The sequence below is a fragment of the Nansenia antarctica genome (assembly GCF_963989245.1).
Source record: "Nansenia antarctica genome assembly, chromosome: 14".
NCBI lineage: Eukaryota > Metazoa > Chordata > Actinopteri > Argentiniformes > Microstomatidae > Nansenia > Nansenia antarctica.
In genome coordinates this window covers 25,242,000-25,260,498 of record NC_137684.1, presented here as the reverse complement: position 1 = coordinate 25,260,498, position 18,499 = coordinate 25,242,000, and the positions used below count along the sequence as shown (strand labels likewise).

General features: G+C 43.1%; 2 protein-coding genes across 2 annotated transcripts; one reads left to right on the top strand and one right to left on the bottom strand.

The window, feature by feature from the left end:
• Window positions 1-12,357, top strand: skic8 (SKI8 subunit of superkiller complex). Its single transcript, XM_080545134.1, has 10 exons — window positions 1-38; window positions 576-603; window positions 1,281-1,386; window positions 1,871-2,043; window positions 5,143-5,291; window positions 7,357-7,450; window positions 8,077-8,170; window positions 8,996-9,088; window positions 9,784-9,862; window positions 11,874-12,357. The coding sequence occupies exons 1-10, from the start codon at window positions 27-29 to the stop codon at window positions 11,961-11,963; spliced, it is 918 nt and encodes a 305-aa protein (XP_080401260.1). The 5' UTR covers window positions 1-26; the 3' UTR covers window positions 11,964-12,357.
• Window positions 12,358-14,644: 2,287 nt separating this feature from the next.
• On the bottom strand, window positions 14,645-18,207 carry slc25a44a (solute carrier family 25 member 44a). Its single transcript, XM_080545381.1, has 4 exons — window positions 18,096-18,207; window positions 16,431-17,147; window positions 15,818-15,945; window positions 14,645-15,321 (listed from the first exon to the last, which is right to left on the bottom strand). The coding sequence occupies exons 2-4, from the start codon at window positions 17,071-17,073 to the stop codon at window positions 15,130-15,132; spliced, it is 963 nt and encodes a 320-aa protein (XP_080401507.1). The 5' UTR covers window positions 17,074-17,147; window positions 18,096-18,207; the 3' UTR covers window positions 14,645-15,129.
• Between the last annotated feature and the right edge of the window lie 292 nt (window positions 18,208-18,499).

The window sequence follows — 18,499 nt, the reverse complement described above, 5'->3', positions numbered from 1 at the left end:
AGGACGTTTTGAACATTTGAAGCACAATGAGCACTCAAGTAAGTGATGATGTTGTGCAAAGCTAGCTAACGCTTGTTGAAGCTGCTCTCTAGTGATTTTAGAAATGATTTATTGTACTCCTGGCTTGATTATGATTAATATAACACCTACATTCGTTTCCCCCCTATCATTGAATATGGATCTGTTTTGTGCCTAAAACGTTTTGGCTTAGGCTACACAGAACTGTTAAACTGTTAGTAATGAATGGCTATCCTAGATGATGCTGATATATGAGCCTCTCTGCCCCACATACTAATATCATAGACCTCAATATCTTTATGAGAGTAGAACAATGTTGTACACCATATGATAACCAAAGCAGTAGGACTTGTTACTGTATAGTTTGTGTTTTTGTTGACATGGAGATTATGTAAACAACTTGTGCAGCTCCATGTGGGCTAATTCCTGGAGCACAACAAACTCAATCGGCTGCCTAGCAACATGTGATGTCCTGTAACCATAAACTACTAAAATGGCTGTCAAGGAAGCACTAGTTCTACTAACTACAGTGATGTTTTTTTTCTTTTACATTACAGTACAGTATACAATTCAAGCAAGAACATGGTGAGTAGCTTTTGTATATAGTGGTTGATTCTCTGCCCTGCACAGATTTTACAGCAAAGATAAATGACTCGACTCTGTGTTTAAGTTAAGTTTATTGAACTTCAACTTGGATTGTGGTTTTAAGATTCTTCATGTTGTGAAAAGATTGTTACAGTCCTAATTCAACATCCTGAGAGGTAGTCTAACATCTGAAACTGTCCCCAGTCTCTAAAAGAAGAAATAAACACAACTCAGTTTTCCTTGAAATCGAATAGAACTGAAATGAGGGACGCAGCATTTTCATCAAAATATAGCCCCTGAACTTCCCTCTAGTTCAAGTCTAAAATCCCCTTTAATTTTCCACATAGAGGTTTTTTTCAAATGGCCTAAGTGTTAAAAATAGTAAGATAGTGGTTTACTGTTTCTTGTATGTTTTTTTCTTCTAATTATGGTGTTTGGATCTGGTCAACTTTGATCAGTTATTTGGTTTCTAGTCAAAACTCGATAAGCTAACTTGGGAGACTAACTAAAGACTAGTTAATCTGGAAAGAAAGCACACTGTACAAACAAGGACTATATGTTGTTTGGTATTTTAAAAACTGACTAGGGATTTTTCTTGAACTGCAATCAAGTTCAACAACCTAGTTTTTGATGGCACAAAATCTATACTGAATGTGAATGTGTGTGTTTCCTGACAGCCCATGACGATGCCATCTGGACAGCGGCGTGGGGGAAGAATGAGAAGGACGGGTCGGACACTATAGTCACCGGCTCTCTGGATGACATGGTGAAAATCTGGAAATGGTAAACACTGTGTGATGTCTGCTGTCAGTTGAAAGCACAGAAGCCTTCTGACCCCAAGACCCTTTGACTCCTGGGGCCAGTTGCATAAACATAGATTAAGACAGGTCTAAGCCTTAGACTAGTCTTATATTCTCAGGTTAGACCAGTCTAATTAAGACTTTGCTTAATAAAGGCCTCTTTCAATTGAGTCAATTGATTTAAGCTCTTTGTGCTTTATAAGTTCTAGTCAATCGACTAAGAATCAATTAAATCGGGGCGCTTAGGTGGCGTAGTGGATTAAGCGCTGACCATGTACCGCAGGGATCCCGGTTCGATTCCAGCCTGCATGTCATCCCTTCTCTCTCTCTCTCTCTCTCTCTCTCTCTCACCCATCCTTCCTGTCATAATCTCTACTGTGTCTGTCATTAAAAAGGAAAAATATGCCCCACTCAGAAAAAAAGAAGAAAAAATAATCAATTAAATCCACGAAACTTTCAACTCTCAGGTCGGACGAGAAGCTGGAGCTGCAGTGGACTCTGGAGGGCCACCAGCTGGGCGTGGTCTCGGTGGACATCAGCCACAACGGATCCATCGCCGCCTCCAGCTCCCTGGACGCCCACATCCGCCTCTGGGACCTGGAGTCTGGGAAGCAGATCAAGTCCATGGACGCGGGCCCAGGTACGGTCGTCCAACACTTCTGGGTCTCTGCCACTGAGGTTTGGCTCTATGCCATTGTCCTCAAAGGAATAGTGCCACATTTCGGATGTTAAATCAAATCAAGTTTTATTTGTATAGCGCATTTCTCACAAGATGTGACTCAATGCGCTTCACATGATGACAGAGTCTGTCAAGAGGCAAAGGTAAAAGACCTGTACACTGAATCCAGGAAGATTCCCTTGCAGCCCTCTACTCGTAGAGCGACTACTACCAGTTTGCCTACCAGCACACAGCAGCGGCCCCCAAACTCCCATATTTTTTTACTCATATTTGCCTTCTTGAGTGAATTTGCTACAGCTCAGGACTAGCATTTAGCCATGCTGGTGGAACTGTATAGTTAACCCAAGCACTACTCTCTCTCAGTATATGTAGGTTATATTATCTTGTTGTAGTTAATATGTATTGATATGAAAACACTTTTACATTTTCGCTGTTGTAAGTGTAAAACTCTTATTGTTAACGAACTAAGAACACTTCCTGGTTTCCAGTTGCCTAAGCTAACATGATTCATGCATTCAATTAGGCTATGTCCTGAATTGGCTATGTTGATTGTAGTACAGGTGTTAGGAGCAAATGTTACAGATAATATGGACCCTTTACATTGGAACAGGTATTTTGGTCATCTGCTTGAATTTCTACTTTCATTTGATCAATTCCATTTTTATCTTGAGTGTTAAACATTCGCCTTCATGCTAACAGCTCATGGGCAAAAAATACAACTAAAAACACAAACACCAAAATTCCCCCCTCCCCACAAACACACACACACACAATGTTTTATTGCTATGGTTTACAGCAGGGGTCGGCAATAGGCGGCCCGCGGGCCATTGCTGGCCCATCACCAATAATATTTGGCCCAGCAGAATATTTTGAGAATCCACTTCTTTTTTTTTTTTTTTTTTTACAATATCGGACCGACAGTCCCACATATAGCGCCTATAATGTCCGAATAGAGAATCTACCTCCACCTGAATAATGCTTATTGTACTTTTATCCATGTTGAGAGTGAATGACACAGGGACAGACAATCAGGCAGCGGGGTGCACCGAAGCGCACTGACGCTGAACCCCTCATAGTGAATCATAAGTAGGTGGACAACGTGTAGTGCTGAAATAGCCGTGTGTGGTTTGAAAAAAATAACACCAGCTCAGTAAATAATTCAAACGTAATGTTTACGTATATGTGACTGCAACACACATATGAACAGTAACAAAGCAAATTCAGTTTAATATTCTGAAAAACATTGACAACAAAATCGGTGAAAAAAAGAAAAGAAAGAAAAGTAATCCGCTTATACGAGGGGTGGTGGTGCATAGGCCTATGCTCCTGAAACGACAGAGCAAACACGCTATTAGGGATAATAATTACAATGAGCCATTCATTCAAAATATACAAAATACAATTAGGTTATTAAATACAATAACGACAGGCTTGGTACTCACTTAATGTGAAAAGTGGCATCTCCCATCGGTCAGTATTTGCTTGATATCTGGTTATATGGACGTCACTTTAATCCGCAGGCAGTTCTCAAGTTTTTTTTTGCATCAATCGATTCCTCTCGTGCGTCTTTATCACATTCATTGAGGAAAAGGACGACTCGCATGTATAGAAAGGGAACATTGTGAGCACGGAAGATGTGAGTCTCACAACGGCTTTGCGTTGATGAAACCAGGTAGGATGAACATTATAGTTCGCTGTCCATTCCTCTTTAAATGCCCTGTTTTCACCGTCAACTTTCCTCTTTACACCTTTGGAGAGTGACATGATGTTTCTCTTGCTAGTTAGCAGGTTAAATGTTTAGCTAACTTCACCCGGCAGGCAAACAACCAATCCAATAATAATGTGACCTTGTCTGGGAGGAGGGGGGAATCATTCAGAATGAAAGTATGTTAAATAATTATTAGAATAAGCTAGGCTGCGCTACATCGTCAGTCCACACATTTATTATTCAAAACTATGGAAAAGGGTGAAACTACATTTCAACGTTGTTGAGAATCACAACACAAACTTGCTAGTCAAGCCAAAATACTGCAATGTAATGGATTGGACTGCTACCTAGTTAACTACAACACTACTTTACATTGTTACCTAGTTAACTACAACACTACTTTACATTGTTACCTAGTTAACTACAACACTACTTTACATTGTTACCTAGTTAACTACAACACTACTTTACATTGTTACCTAGTTAACTACAACACTACTTTACATTGTTACCTAGTTAACTAGAACACTACTTTACATTGTTACCTAGTTAACTAGAACACTACTTTACATTGTTACCTAGTTAACTACAACACTACTTTACATTGTTACCTAGTTAACTACAACACTACTTTACATTGTTACCTAGTTAACTACAACACTACTTTACATTGTTACCTAGTTAACTAGAACACTACTTTACATTGTTACCTAGTTAACTAGAACACTACTTTACATTGTTACCTAGTTAACTACAACACTACTTTACATTGTTAGCAGGCTCACAAAACAAGCTGTGTTAGTTGACTAGCGATGTGTACATTTTTCGAAAGAAAAGTCAAAGCATTAGAACGTGTCACATTTTTTAACAATCAATTACTTATGAATGAATGAATGAATGAATGAATGAATGGAATGAATGAATGGTCTTTATTGTCATTGCTACAGTACAGGTACCAAACAACGAAATTTAGGAGGGGTGGCTCCCCTGGTGTTAGGAAAGAAAAAAAAAAAAAAAAAAAAATCGGGCCCGCCATCTAGTGGCTCAAAAAAATTTTGGCCCGAGGCCAAACCTAATTGCCGACCCCTGGTTTACAGAGTTTCTCCATAGTTTCTCTCTACAATATGTGTCTATATGTTACGGTACATGTGGGATAACGGTACATGTGGGAAAACTAGGGCTAGGGTTAGGTGCTAGGGTGCTACGGTTAAGGTTAAGGTTAGGGTTAGGGGTAGGGTTAGACATGCCAGCATGTACCAAGTCGTCGTAGCACCTAACCCTAACCCTAGTTTTCCCCACATGTACCGTATTCCCACATGTACCGTAACACATGTACTCTTTGTTTGTTTCAGTTGATGCTTGGACAGTGGCCTTCTCGCCGGACTGTAAATACATCTCCACAGGCAGCCATCTTGGGAAGGTCAACATATTTGGGATCGAAAGTGGCAAGAAAGAGTATTCTCTGGACACCAGAGGGAAATTCATCCTGAGTATCGCCTACGTAAGAAAACCTTCAAGATTGGATGTTGTGTTTGTATTTACCAATTGACTGATTCTTGCAGAGGCATGCATTCTGCACACAAAAAAGAAACGTCAGTTATTTCGTAGTAAATTTCTCATATGATTACTAAGCCCTCATTGCAGGGAGGAAAATTATTCTTTAAATGTATCTTTAATTAAACAGGGCCTTGACACAACTTGACACAACTACAGGCAACTAACTCTGTGCCGTATGTTGATTTCTTTAAATTACCAACTAGGTCAGTTCTCAAGGCACCTGAACTTATTATTATTGTTATTATGTCTTTATTATGTTCCTATATATGTAAAGCACTTTGTGACCCCTGGTCTGGGATAGGTGCTATAGAAATACATTTTACTTGCTTACTGAACTCACTATCCAGCTGCACCTGATGTGGTATTGCCTCTGTGCCAATCTAGCGCACATTCTGGAACAGTAGCACAGTTATACAAAAAGTGGCAGTTGCTTTTCTTGTATTCTGATTTGATTTGACAATTTAAAAGTAAACAACAATAATAAAATAAAATAAACACCATTGATAATATATAATAACTGGATGAAGTGAACTAGTGACAGCCCACCGGATTCCAATAAGACATACGATTGTCTCCAGGAAGCCAGGAAATGCTCTTTACGGGGGCTGGTTTTTTTTGGAAGCTCGGTGTTATTTAGAAAATGGAACACAACACCTGGTGTTTCTGTGAGAACACTGAAGAGGATGTTTGTAGGAAATTACCGCTCACTCCAATTTAGAATGATACCTTGAGCCAAGAACTAACCAGTGTTAATTTGGAGTAAAGTGTGTTCCCTTCGAATATTAACACTGATGAGGCGTCTCCTGTTTGCATTCTGCAAGACTACATGTATCTGCCAATGGTCTAGACCCAACACGTACTGTAGCAATCGGTCTTAATCAGATTTATTAAGTGGAGTATGGAGTGCATTGTAAGAACTGGTTATGTAACTAGAAAACTTTTCCTGTAAAAGACCAACATCTTCTGTTGACGGTGGCAAGATGGTGTAAGATAAGTAGAGATGGACCGGCCTTCTTTCATTTGTATGATACAGCAAACTAATCTATGACGCAAAAAGACTTGAGCCACATTTCTCTACTGTGAGTTGTCGTTGGAGATGCTGGCTCAAAATGTCTACACTAGGCACGTGGGAATTTATAATAATAATAATAGGTTTAAAGAAAGTATAGGGGCCTAATTAAGGTAGTGCTGGGGACACATGGGAAGGGGAGGGGGAGAGGGTTAACTGGTGAAGGCAAGCTTGAAGAGGTGGGTTTTGAGGGCCTGTTTAAATGTTGGCAGGGTGTTGGCCTGTCTGATGTGGTTGGGGAGGGCGTTCCAGATGGACAGGGCTGCGGCTGAAAAGGCCCTATCACCCCAGGTCCGGAGCTTGGTCCTGGTGGTCCTCCACCTTATACAGTGGAGTAATATTATGAAGAGTTGTCTCCAAGCAGATCACATGGAGGAGAGAGGAAGAGAGCACTTTTTCCCTCTCAGTTGTGAGAGAACACGATGGGGAGGGGCTACTAGTGCATTCAACACTATTGCTAGCGAACATATGGTTGTTTTCTCCAGGGACACTTATCGGCTAAGCCATCCAGCTTGTGTTCCGCTGTCCAACATTTTTGTAACATCTTCTGACAAAGTCTCTGTCTCTACTTTTGATCTGAATGGCATTAGCTCTAGCATTGACTGTGTAAACTGATGAAGTGGTTTCATAGATTCTCAATAATTTACTTGATTCTATCACTCAATTATATTGCTGTTATACTGTTATATTACTACTATTTATGTTACTGAGTTTAACATAGTTTTGTCTCTTATGTATTTCTTTAATCGATGGTTAAAACAGTCTCAAATCTTCCTGGATAGTTAAAGATGTATAGATACTTCATTTTTTCCACTGCAATCAAACAAACCCCCGTCGACGGATATCGGTGAATAATCGGCCGATCATGCAGAGACATGTATTATTGTTGTCAGAGATATTGTATATTTATTTATCTTCTCCCATTATTATTATCTTCCAGAGTCCTGACGGAAAGTACTTGGCCAGCGGAGCTATAGATGGAATCATCAACATATTTGATATCGCCACTGGAAAACTACTCCATACGCTGGAAGGTACTTACAATCGCAGTTCATTTCATATCAGTTCATTTACAATCAGTTCATGTCATATGCACATTTTATTTCCTTCCCGCTTTATAAAAAAATAACCGTTGAGACAGTTTAGTTATGTGACTGCCCTCAGAAGTTTAGTTTTAACTTCAGTTGGTGTTTGGTGGCCCCCCCAAGTAGTGTGTCAATCAATGTTTGCCGTTTCACTTTTCACAGATTGTGTTCTTAAGGATGTTTCTATTGATGTGCGTTTGTGTGTGTTGTTTAACGCTAGAACAGCTAGTCAAGTGGGTCTGGATAGAACACTAGAACACTAGAACAGGGTCAAATGACCCCCTCTTTAGAATGCTCAAACGACCACTAGTTGGCTGCTTGCTTGTAAATTAGCCTGCCTCCTACACAGATAAACTGCATAATAGCTTTATACTAGCTTATCCTGATTGGATTTTGAAAATGTAAGGGGTGGTAGGACGCACATATCTAGGAAAAGTCATGAAAGGAGGGTCCTGAAATTTGATCGAGTGCAAAGATAGAACATTATTTTTACTCACAGGGTCAAATGACCCCACCTATGGCTGTTCTAGTGTTAATGGAGAATACATAACCCCCCCTCCCCCTCTTCTATGCAGGTCATGCCATGCCTATTAGATCACTGACATTCTCTCCAGACTCGCAGCTCTTGGTAACAGCCTCAGACGACGGTTACATCAAGATCTATGATGTGTAAGTTGAACAGGGAACTTGTGGCCTCCAGACTGCAGCTGTGGCTCGGCCGTGACTGCTGTCATCTGGGTTAGGGATGTTGTGGTCAAGATTCCTTCTAACTGCTCCAAGCATTTTTATGGCTGGAGTGTGTTGCAAGGCATTCTTTTTCCCATGAATTTGAATATTGTCAAATGTATTTTGAATGTCTTGATTTGACCAGAACGAGCGAATTGCCGGGTGATTTTCACATAACGCTTGTCAGTAGCACCCATTGAGCCATACCATACCACGTAAACATACCAGCGTAACAGCTGGGGTTGTAATTACAGATAATCTGAGAGAATTCTTAAGTCTAAGAGTTCGCTTAAACTGTGCTGGAAAACTCTCATGGAGTTTTGGCTCTTTCAAAAGGACATTCACCAGATCTAACTCAGCACTTAGAAGCTCGCCAAAGTTAAAATGTTACTGGATTGCTGAGCAAAGTAAAACACTGAACAGAAAAGAGGTGGGGTTTTGTGACACAAGATGTTCACAAGTTTAGAGATTGATGCCAAGTGTTTATTGACTATAGATTATTAAATGAAGTAGAAGCCGCACACACTCTAGTTCCAGATGCAAAAGTGTAGATTTTAATTGACAACGGTTTCGGCCGTAGCCTTTGTCAAGTCTTACGTAGTCTACAAGTATCTGGAACTTTTGCATCTGGAACTAGAGTGTGCCGCTTCTACTTCATTCAATAGTATTCTGCTCCGTCGCCAGCACCTCGCCTACGTTTCCTGCGGTGTGCGTTCTCTTTCTTTTCCAACTGACGGTAGATTAACAGACGTCCTTGTTGGTTTGCAGGCAGCACGCGAAGCTGGCCGGCACCCTGAGTGGCCACGCCTCCTGGGTCCTCAACGTAGCCTTCTCTCCCGACAACACCCACTTTGTCTCCAGGTAACGCTCGTCTACACTTTATAAATCCTTTATTCATCCAGGCAAGTCCCATCACTTAATAACGGTCTTAAAATACCCACCGATGTTTCAGTGGGCTATGGTATTAGCATCATTCATTTCTCCTGGTTGTATGTATGGTAACCTGTAGCCTACAAAGATGTCAGGGTTAGAGACATGCTAACCTGTGTTGTGACACTGACAGAAACATATCCTTTTCCCATTCTCCCCTTCACCTCTCCTTCTCCCCCTCACCTCTCCTCCTCCCCCTCACCTCTCCTCTCCCCCTCACCTCTCCTTCTCCCCCTCACCTCTCCTCTCCTCCTCCCCCTCTCCTCTCCCCCTCACCTCTCCTTCTCCCCCTCACCTCTCCTCCTCCCCCTCACCTCTCCTCCTCCCCCTCACCTCACCTCCTCACCTCTCCTCCTCCCCCTCACCTCTCCTCTCCTCCTCCCCCTCACCTCTCCTCCTCCCCCTCACCTCACCTCCTCACCTCTCCTCTCCTCCTCCCCCTCACCTCTCCTCACCTCCTCCCCCTCTCCTCACCTCCTCCCCCTCACCTCTCCTCCTCCCCCTCACCTCACCTCCTCCCCCTCACCTCTCCTCCTCCCCCTCACCTCACCTCCTCCCCCTCACCTCACCTCCTCCCCCTCTCCTCTCCTTCCCCCCCTCTCCTCCCCCCCCCCTCTCCTCCTCAGCTCCTCAGATAAGAGTGTGAAGGTGTGGGACAGCAGCACCAGGGCGTGCGTCAACACCTTCTTTGACCATCAGGACCAGGTGAGAACGTTCACCATTCAGCCGCAGATGGAATTCTTTAAGGATCAATTTGGGTCAACGATATTATCTGTTCATGTACTGAACTGTATAGGATTCTGTTATAATGCAGATACACTGACTCAGTATCCCCCCCCCCCCCCCCCCTTATCACTATTTGCACTCTGCATCAACTGTATTTCGTTGTCTGGTACTTATAATCTGCAATGACAATGAAGTTGAATCTAATCTAAATCTAAATGACTCTTCACACACGCGCCATAGATGAGTGTGGAGTAGGAATAAGCTTACCAGAGCCTAACAGACTGCCTACAGTAGATAGAGTAACTGTATTGTTACCTAGGAAGGTATACTACAAGACAAGCTTAATAATGACTGACATTGTCGAGACCAATGGGTTTTCTTTTTCTGCCATAATGATCTGTTTGGAAAAGGATATTGGGGAAAGCAGTTTTTGGTCTACACTATACAGTCCTGCCTCCGCCTCCCTTTGTTATAGAGACGTCGCCGCCCGGCCTCTCAAAGGAGGATTCTGGGAATGGATTTGGCTGTTGTCCTCTCGTGCCCCCTCCTGTCCTTTTGTTATGTTTCAGCGTTGGCAGACTAGAATAATCCTTCGCTGTCATCAGATCCCCACGCAGACGTCTTTAGGGAGCTTCCATCTCTTCTTTTTTTTCTCTGTCTCTCTCTCTCTCTCCCTCTTCCCCTCTCTCCCTCTCTCTCTCTCTCCCTCTCTCTCTCTCCCTCTCCCTCCCTCTCTCTCTCTCCCTCTCCCTCTCCCTCTCTCTCTCTCTCTCTCTCCCTCTCTGTCTCTCTCTCTGTCTCTCTCTCTCTCTCTCCCTCTCTCCCTCTCTTTGTGGAGCTTCCATCTCTTCTTTTTTTTCCAGAGTGAAAGCTGCAAAGTCAAAGGCGTGGCGCTGAGGAGAGAACAGATTAGAGGCCGTCTGGCAGTTTTCGAGACAATAAATGAAAGCTTGAAAGCGAGCTGCTGTGAAGTGAACTGCGGGGAAAAAAAGAATTTGCAGTGTGTTTTAAATATCTGTAGTTGTTTGCAGCACATCTCGTCCTTTTGATGGGGGAATTAGTTTCATCTGGTAATGACGACTGACTCATCTCGTCTTGTTTACCAGCCTCTTTGTCCCCCTGGAAGCATTTCAGTTAACAAACTGATCAACAAACAAGAACCGTCTGTGTCAAATTAGACTGATATCAACATTAAATGACAATTGGCTATATATATATTATATTATTATATATATATTAGGCAGGTTATTACATTTAACTGTACAAATTATAGGAAGTGCATTCATTAGAATTAGAATTCAATCAGTAGATATCCATTTAATAGGACACAAATGCTTATGTTGTGATTAGTTACTAGTCCTGACATTTCAGAAATTGGAATTCATTACACCCCCCCTGACGTACTGATCTGCTTTTTTTCTGCAAATTGAACACTTAATGTGACTCTCCTTGGGGCGCTTGGTGGTGTAGCACACTAAGGCGTCAGCCATATTTTCATAGGGTTCGATTCTGGCCGTCGACATATCCTGCATGTCATCCCTCCTCTCCCTCACCCATCCTTCCTGTCAATGTCTACTGTCTCTATCCTCCTCTCTCTCACCCATCCTTCCTGTCAGTCTCTACTGTCTCTATCCCTCTCTCTCTCTCACACATCCTTCCTGTCAATCTCTACTGTCTCTATCCTCCTCTCTCTCTCACCCATCCTTCCTGTCAGTCTCTACTGTCTCTATCCTCCTCTCGCTCTCTCACCCATCCTTCCTGTCATATCTCTACTGTCTCTATCCTCCTCTCTCTCTCTCACCCATCCTTCCTGTCAATCTCTACTGTCTCTATCCTCCTCTCTCTCTCACCCATCCTTCCTGTCAATCTCTACTGTCTCTATCCCTCCTCTCTCTCTCTCACCCATCCTTCCTGTCAATCTCTACTGTATCTATCCCATTAAAGCAGAAACACCCTTACTCCCTCCTCACCCACTGCTTTTACCCCCTAGGTGTGGAGTGTGAAATACAACAGCACAGGGTCAAAGATCATATCGGCCGGAGACGACAGAGCCATCCACATCTACGACTGTCCCATGTGATGAAGCTGTCATTCCAACAACCAGGACCAGAGCCAAGTCTTGAAAATTGTCTTGAATATTCTTCATTCAAGGTGGTGTTTGAGATCGGCTTACATGGCAGTCTGGCTGTGCAGTGGCGGGAAACGGTTGTTTAACGTCCCTGAAACCAAGTCAACCATTTGAAATAACAGTTTGCTGTGCTGCACAGCCTGACCGTAAGTCAGTCCATCTCAAACACACAGAAAGGGAAGCAGGTATTCTTCTACTTGGAGGCTGTACATGGTTCTTTCTACATGGGGACCATATAGTGTCCTGCCTGGTCCTCTCTTTACATGGCCTAGCTAAGAACAGCCTGTGGTTGCTCGGCAACGCCAGAGAAAAGTCAACAATACGTTGACAAGAACGTAACACAGTACAGTATCGTCGTTGTGTTGTGCTTAAGGCAAATAAATGATTTTCTTTTGTATTTTTATCGTGTCGTTTTCACAATGAAGTCATTTGTCTTTGAGTGATTAGTCATAATTGTTTGAGTTATGAGTTTGTTAAACAGCTGGGTTTTTGGTCCACAAATGAGTTTGACTCGTTCACACTGGGGCACGTGTACACCTTTAATGACAGCTCAGACAGTTTTAATGTGTGAATAGCAATTGCTGTACACGACTTTCACAGAAATGAAAATTGACGTGTTTGCAGGAGAACTGTGGGCAAGCGTTTAAAAGGGCAGACTTGTCTCTCGGGAGGGTGCCAGGGCTGCAGTTATGGTCCTTGTGATTTTAGGCGCCCAGTGCACAGAGGGGCTGAGTCTGCACTGGAGAGTCCATGGAATGTTCTGTGAACCAGCAGAACCTTATTGCTCAGTGCAAGAATGTCCAATGTTGCATCTAGTGCTCCCTCCAGTGGTCAAACAAGAGCACTACAGTAACGTACTGTGAACGGAGTGGAATCAGACTGACTGCACAACCTAACCTGTAGAGGAAATACCTTCACATTAAATGGAATTAGCGCCACCTTTCCAATACAGGCAGCAACTTCTGGGTTGAACACAACATTTTGGTGTACTATTGAAGAAATTCAAGATTGAATCAACATGAATCGGGCAGAGTATGAACAATCTGTACAAATACTTTGCCGGTACTTTCCATATTCTGAGACAAGCCATTGTGTAGTCAGATATAGGATACGATCAACTAAAAACTGCTTAGAGAGCTTCACTTTAACAGGGGCATGTTAGGACTTTACCTATAGTGCTTCACTCTCCACTGAAGTCCCCTTAAGAACTTTCTTGCAAATCCCCCCATTTACATCAATGCATGACTTATGCAAAACCTGTGTTGGGTGTTTCGAATTATTACAAAACTGAGCAATGCATGTATAAAATGTCTCATGTTAATGTCTTGTGCCCGGTTGGTTTGACTTTGTCTCAGAAATGGTGTACCATTGCTTAGGCTCCACCTTATCAATGTACAGTCACTGAACATTTTATTAGTGACCACCTCAACCACCAGGATATTAGTTATATGTGGTGATCGACCCAGAACACCAAACACCTGTCCTCTGGCGCTCCAACCTGGGCCACGCTCAGAAAGGCACAATTGTTGTGGCACGTTCAGGTAGAAACATCTGTCTGTTTGATGTACAGAGTAAGAAATAACGCCTCTTCATGACATGTCTTTCTGTACACGACCCTAACTTGCCTACCATTGCCATTTCAACCTTTTGAATGAATACATGACATGTACAACCAATGACCCTACAAAGATTTCACTAGCCTCTTTCCTATGATTGTGCTATTCCTAGGCGGGTCAGTGCTGAAGCAGCACAAGAGAGCATTGAAAACGGAGAGCCCCCTGAAGCAGATGATGCTGGCAGATTAACATACATGTTATTTACAATAATTAGTCGCCAAGTCTCTGTTTTCAACATTTTCTGGCACTAGTATGCTCTGGTTACGGTAAGGGAGAAGTGTCTACTGTGTGCAGGGTTCCCACACCTTCTGAAATATCAAATTCAAGCACCTTTCAAGACTCAATTCCCTCAAATTCAAGGACCCAACACGGCATAGTTTGAGACAGAACTAGTTGACGAGCTAAGTAAACATTTTTTGAATATATATATATATATATATATATACTTTTAAGCTTTTAAGACCTTGATTTCTTGTTCTCAAATTCACAAACTTTCAAGAATTTCAAGGACCCGTGGGAACCCTGTGTATGCTATTTAGAGTGCACGTTGGGACAGGCACAGCGTTAGTGAGATTCAGTCCATTTAGAAAAACAGTCTGACCCATCCTTTTTCTTTCGTTTGTTTTTTTACATGTGAAACATCACGTCACCAGTGTTACAAAGACTTCAATTTACCTTCACAGCTGGAAGAAAACTCACACGATCTACTCTCTTGTGATTTCCCCAATATCCCAAAATATACTCTGAAAAATCTAAATCAACATCGACCTGAAAACAAAAAGTCATTAACGATCATTAATCAGTTACAACCGTCCTGGTCTGGAGTAATCTTTACCAGTTCATGCAGCACATTTGGAAGAAAAAAAACGTATCACCCAGTAAACAAAGAGTCCAAAAGACGTCCTCAGGGAAGTCGGAATGTGGGTTCAGATGACGTCTTTCTAGGAAGTCCAGACGACGCCTTTAGAACGTCTTAAGACGATTCTGTAGTCCATAAGACGTCCTAAAGACGGCACCTGGACGTCCTAGAAAGACGTCATCTGAACCCACATTCCGGCTTCCCTGAGGACGTCTTTTGGACTCTTTGTTTACTGGGAAAGCTTTTGAGACGTTTGAGAGACAGACACTCTCCAGACAAAATTACACAATTGGGAAGGTGTGGTTCAGAGGAGGAGGCTCAGAGAAATAACGACAGCCCCATGTCCTGCACACAGACATCCCTCCTCTTCAGTCGATAGGACACGGAAGCCAAAGGTTGAGCAGATGTTTAGCCAGAAGCATTATGCCATTTGTAGGAGGCAAGTCTCTCCAAGTCTGACTTGGGAGACTACATCTATCCAAACACCAAGATAAAATACCTCCATCCATCCAGCCCAACCTCACATTCATATCAACAAAGGCAACAAGAGTTCTAAAAAAGCAAAACAGGACTGACAAAATGGAGGACCGGTTTGCCCAGGTCTGGTCTTGGTCTATCCATGTTCATGTTCATCACCGTCTTACTACCAGTGCCTGGAGTCCACCAGGTCAGGCCGCAGGCTCAGCCTTTTGAGGGTCTCATAGCCCACCACGATAACGATGGCTGTGGGCCCGGAGGCCATGATCCGAGCAGAAAGCCCTTTGGTCATCCCCCACATCCCTTCTTCGGCCAGTAGCTGCTTGAAGGTCTCGATGACAGAGGACTTGCCCTCTACCTGTAAATGAAGAGTGATTAGTTAACATGCTGCAATGTTATTGCCTTGAAAAAAGTATTCAACCCCCGTACACAGGAGTTTTATTTTGGAGTCTTTGCATCTTTTCATGCATTAGAATGTTTCCCAACTGATCTACACAAACTACTAGACACATTCAAAATGAAAAAAACAAATAATTATTTGATATAAATATATGATATAAAAACTAGAGAAGATTAGATTGCCTCACTGGTCATCCCAAACAGTTGTGAGATGGGACATAGACATTTAACATGGTGAACATGTGCCCAGTAAAATGTATTACAATTGGGCAGGTGCTTATAGTGCTGATATACACTTCCTTGCACCCTGTAGCTATACAGGACACACACACAATCAGCATCAGCATCATCTCACACACACACACACACACACCTATACAGGACTGGGACACAGACATACAGACACACACACACAGCTATCCAGGACTGGGACACAGGGGCTCTGGGTCATGTACCTGTACTCTGGCCCGCACCACGTCCATGGGGTTGGTGATGGTGGAGGCGGTGGCCACAGCCATTGGTCCAGCGATGGCCTGTAGCAGCAGGTGAGGGCAGCCAGCGGGGGCTAGCTTGGAGAGCTGCTCTGGAAATGTAAAGAATGACACAGGAGAAACATTAGGGCTGCCTAGTCCACTTTCAGTCGTTATGCTCACATATTTTTGTGTCTGAATAAATGTATTAAACATTTTTTCATGGATCACGAGCTAGACAAAACATTTCACGCCAGTCGAAGGAGAGCTATCCATTCAGGAGGCCGGAGCCACAAAGCACAGACATGCTGGAATATCATTTCTAGCCATCTAGCCATATGTGCATTCAACCCTCAGCCTCTGAGTTAGCTGTAATGAAGCCTCTCTGACATAATTCAAACAGCAATGATGGAAAAAAAACAACTATCCACATATCTAACTACAAGAACCCTTTGGAGAATGGATATTTGTAAGCGAGAGCATTTACCATAATTATTATATATTCCATCAGCTTTTCTACTAGCCTGACTACCTGACTGACGATTGGTGTCTTATCTACTTCGTATTATTCACGAACGTATCGTTATTTAATATTTACCTGCATAAAAATGATAAAAAGGCCACCAAACGGCACTGTTTGGGATGTAGGTGAGGAGGGACGCCACGTAACCCCTGTAAAACCCCCGGAATCCGTCGGCGGCGAACACCTGCCTCACGATGTCCCTGCTCTGGCCGAAAGTCACTTTGTGCTTGGAGGAGGAAGTCGCCGGCGTCCCCGTCCTGGGCCTGACCTTGAAGCGGGTCAGGTGCTCCCCCTGACCCTGCATCATCAGCTGCTGGGACACCACGTCGATGGGCACCGTGATGGTCTGGGCCACCAGGGAGGCCGCCCCGCCCGCCACCAGAGACTTCACCGTGTTACTGGAGGAGTAGTGGGACACGGACCTCCGCACCAGCTCGTAGGTGGTGATGTAGGCCTGGCCCGAGGCGATGGTCAGGGTGTTGACCACGAAGCCCCGGTAGAGGCCCCGCACGCCCTCGGCCCGCAGGATCTTGCAGAAGGCGTCGAAGGTGCCCGTGTAGAGGGACTTGCCCCTCTGCACCTGCAGCCGCGTGCGGATGAGGCTGGCCGGGTAGACGGTGGCGCGGGTGGTCAGGGTCATGAACACGCCCAGGGAGTAGAACTTCTTCTTGTCCAGGTCTTCCCATTCTATGATCTGGATGGTGCGTTCCGGCACCATTCTACACTGCAGGCCAACCGACCGGAGGCCAGAGCTCCTTCCTCGTCAAACAGACCTTCGACCTCCTCCTGCGTCTGGGGGGACAAGGAAGGACAATGAGATTTGTTATCTGGTAGCCTAAGTTCAACGGCAACAGTCATGTGTCAACTTTGACTTTGTCAATTGACAATCACTGCTCCATTCTATTCCATTCTAGCAACTCATTAGCTGTACATTTCCCCCAAATCTGTACATGCCATATAGCAAATATGTACAACAAGCATACCTAGTCCACTTTCAATAGAGCAAGATATTACAGGCAACAGTGCAACCTCAGATTGCAACAAATGACATTGACCTTTCAAGTTCCTCTAGGAATGTTGATCTTTGAGCTTAACATTCAACAATATTCTTCATCTAAAGTCATTTTTAAGCTTTTTTTTTATTACATGATATAGCATTTTGTTTTGTAACATGAATGCCATCCGTATGCACAATTGCCAATAATTTCCCGAAATTTGATGATGGGGGGAAAGAATATCTTGTTGGTAGTTTTTGAGTGCTTGAAAAACGGGACATGACAAACTGCATGTACTGCATGTCCCTCCGCTTCAGATGTCGTAAAGACAACACCAGATCTGTTCAATGGTTCCGCCCTGGCGACATTATTGTTTTAATCACAGTAGCTTAACTAAACATTCAGGACAGGAGAGCACAAGTTAATTGTTTTAATCGCAGTAGCTATCTAACATTCAGAACAGGAAAAAACAATTGTCTAACATTGAAAACAGGAGGAACCGAAGTGGCGACCAAATGTTGTTTACAATAATGGCGACAATGTAACAACGACTGAAGGCGCGTTTCACTATAATATTTTAATTATAGCTACAACAATACCTTGTAAAATCGTGCATTGATAAGGTCACGTGTGTCTTGTGAGAAATCATATTTACACTGACTCTGATCCTCGCCAACGATAATCAAGCACAAGCATACAAGTTTCAACTCTGGCTGTTACATAACAGAACATAAACGTGACTTACCTTATAGCAGGGCCATTATTAAATAGATCAAGACTCCACGTCCATGCTGTTATGTCAAACAGACAATGACATTCTAAAAGCCTAGTTAAATAGACAAAGCTGTCAGAAAAGATACTGCTTTAAAAGTCATGCCCATGTCCATTCACTGTGCCTGAGGTCACTGCTGCAACAGCTATGAGGGTAAATTAGTGACATAAGTATGTAGGCGTGTATTTTATGATTTGCATGTGTAAAATATGTATAATCAGTTTTGTAGTAGTAAAAAAAGATTTGCAAGCATGTAACTCGTTTTCAGAATAAATGCAACACTTGCAAGCAGGTAACTTCACATGATGTGTGAATACATTCAATGAGATCTGCAAGCATTCAATTCAATTTGAGAATAAATACAACTCTACTGAACT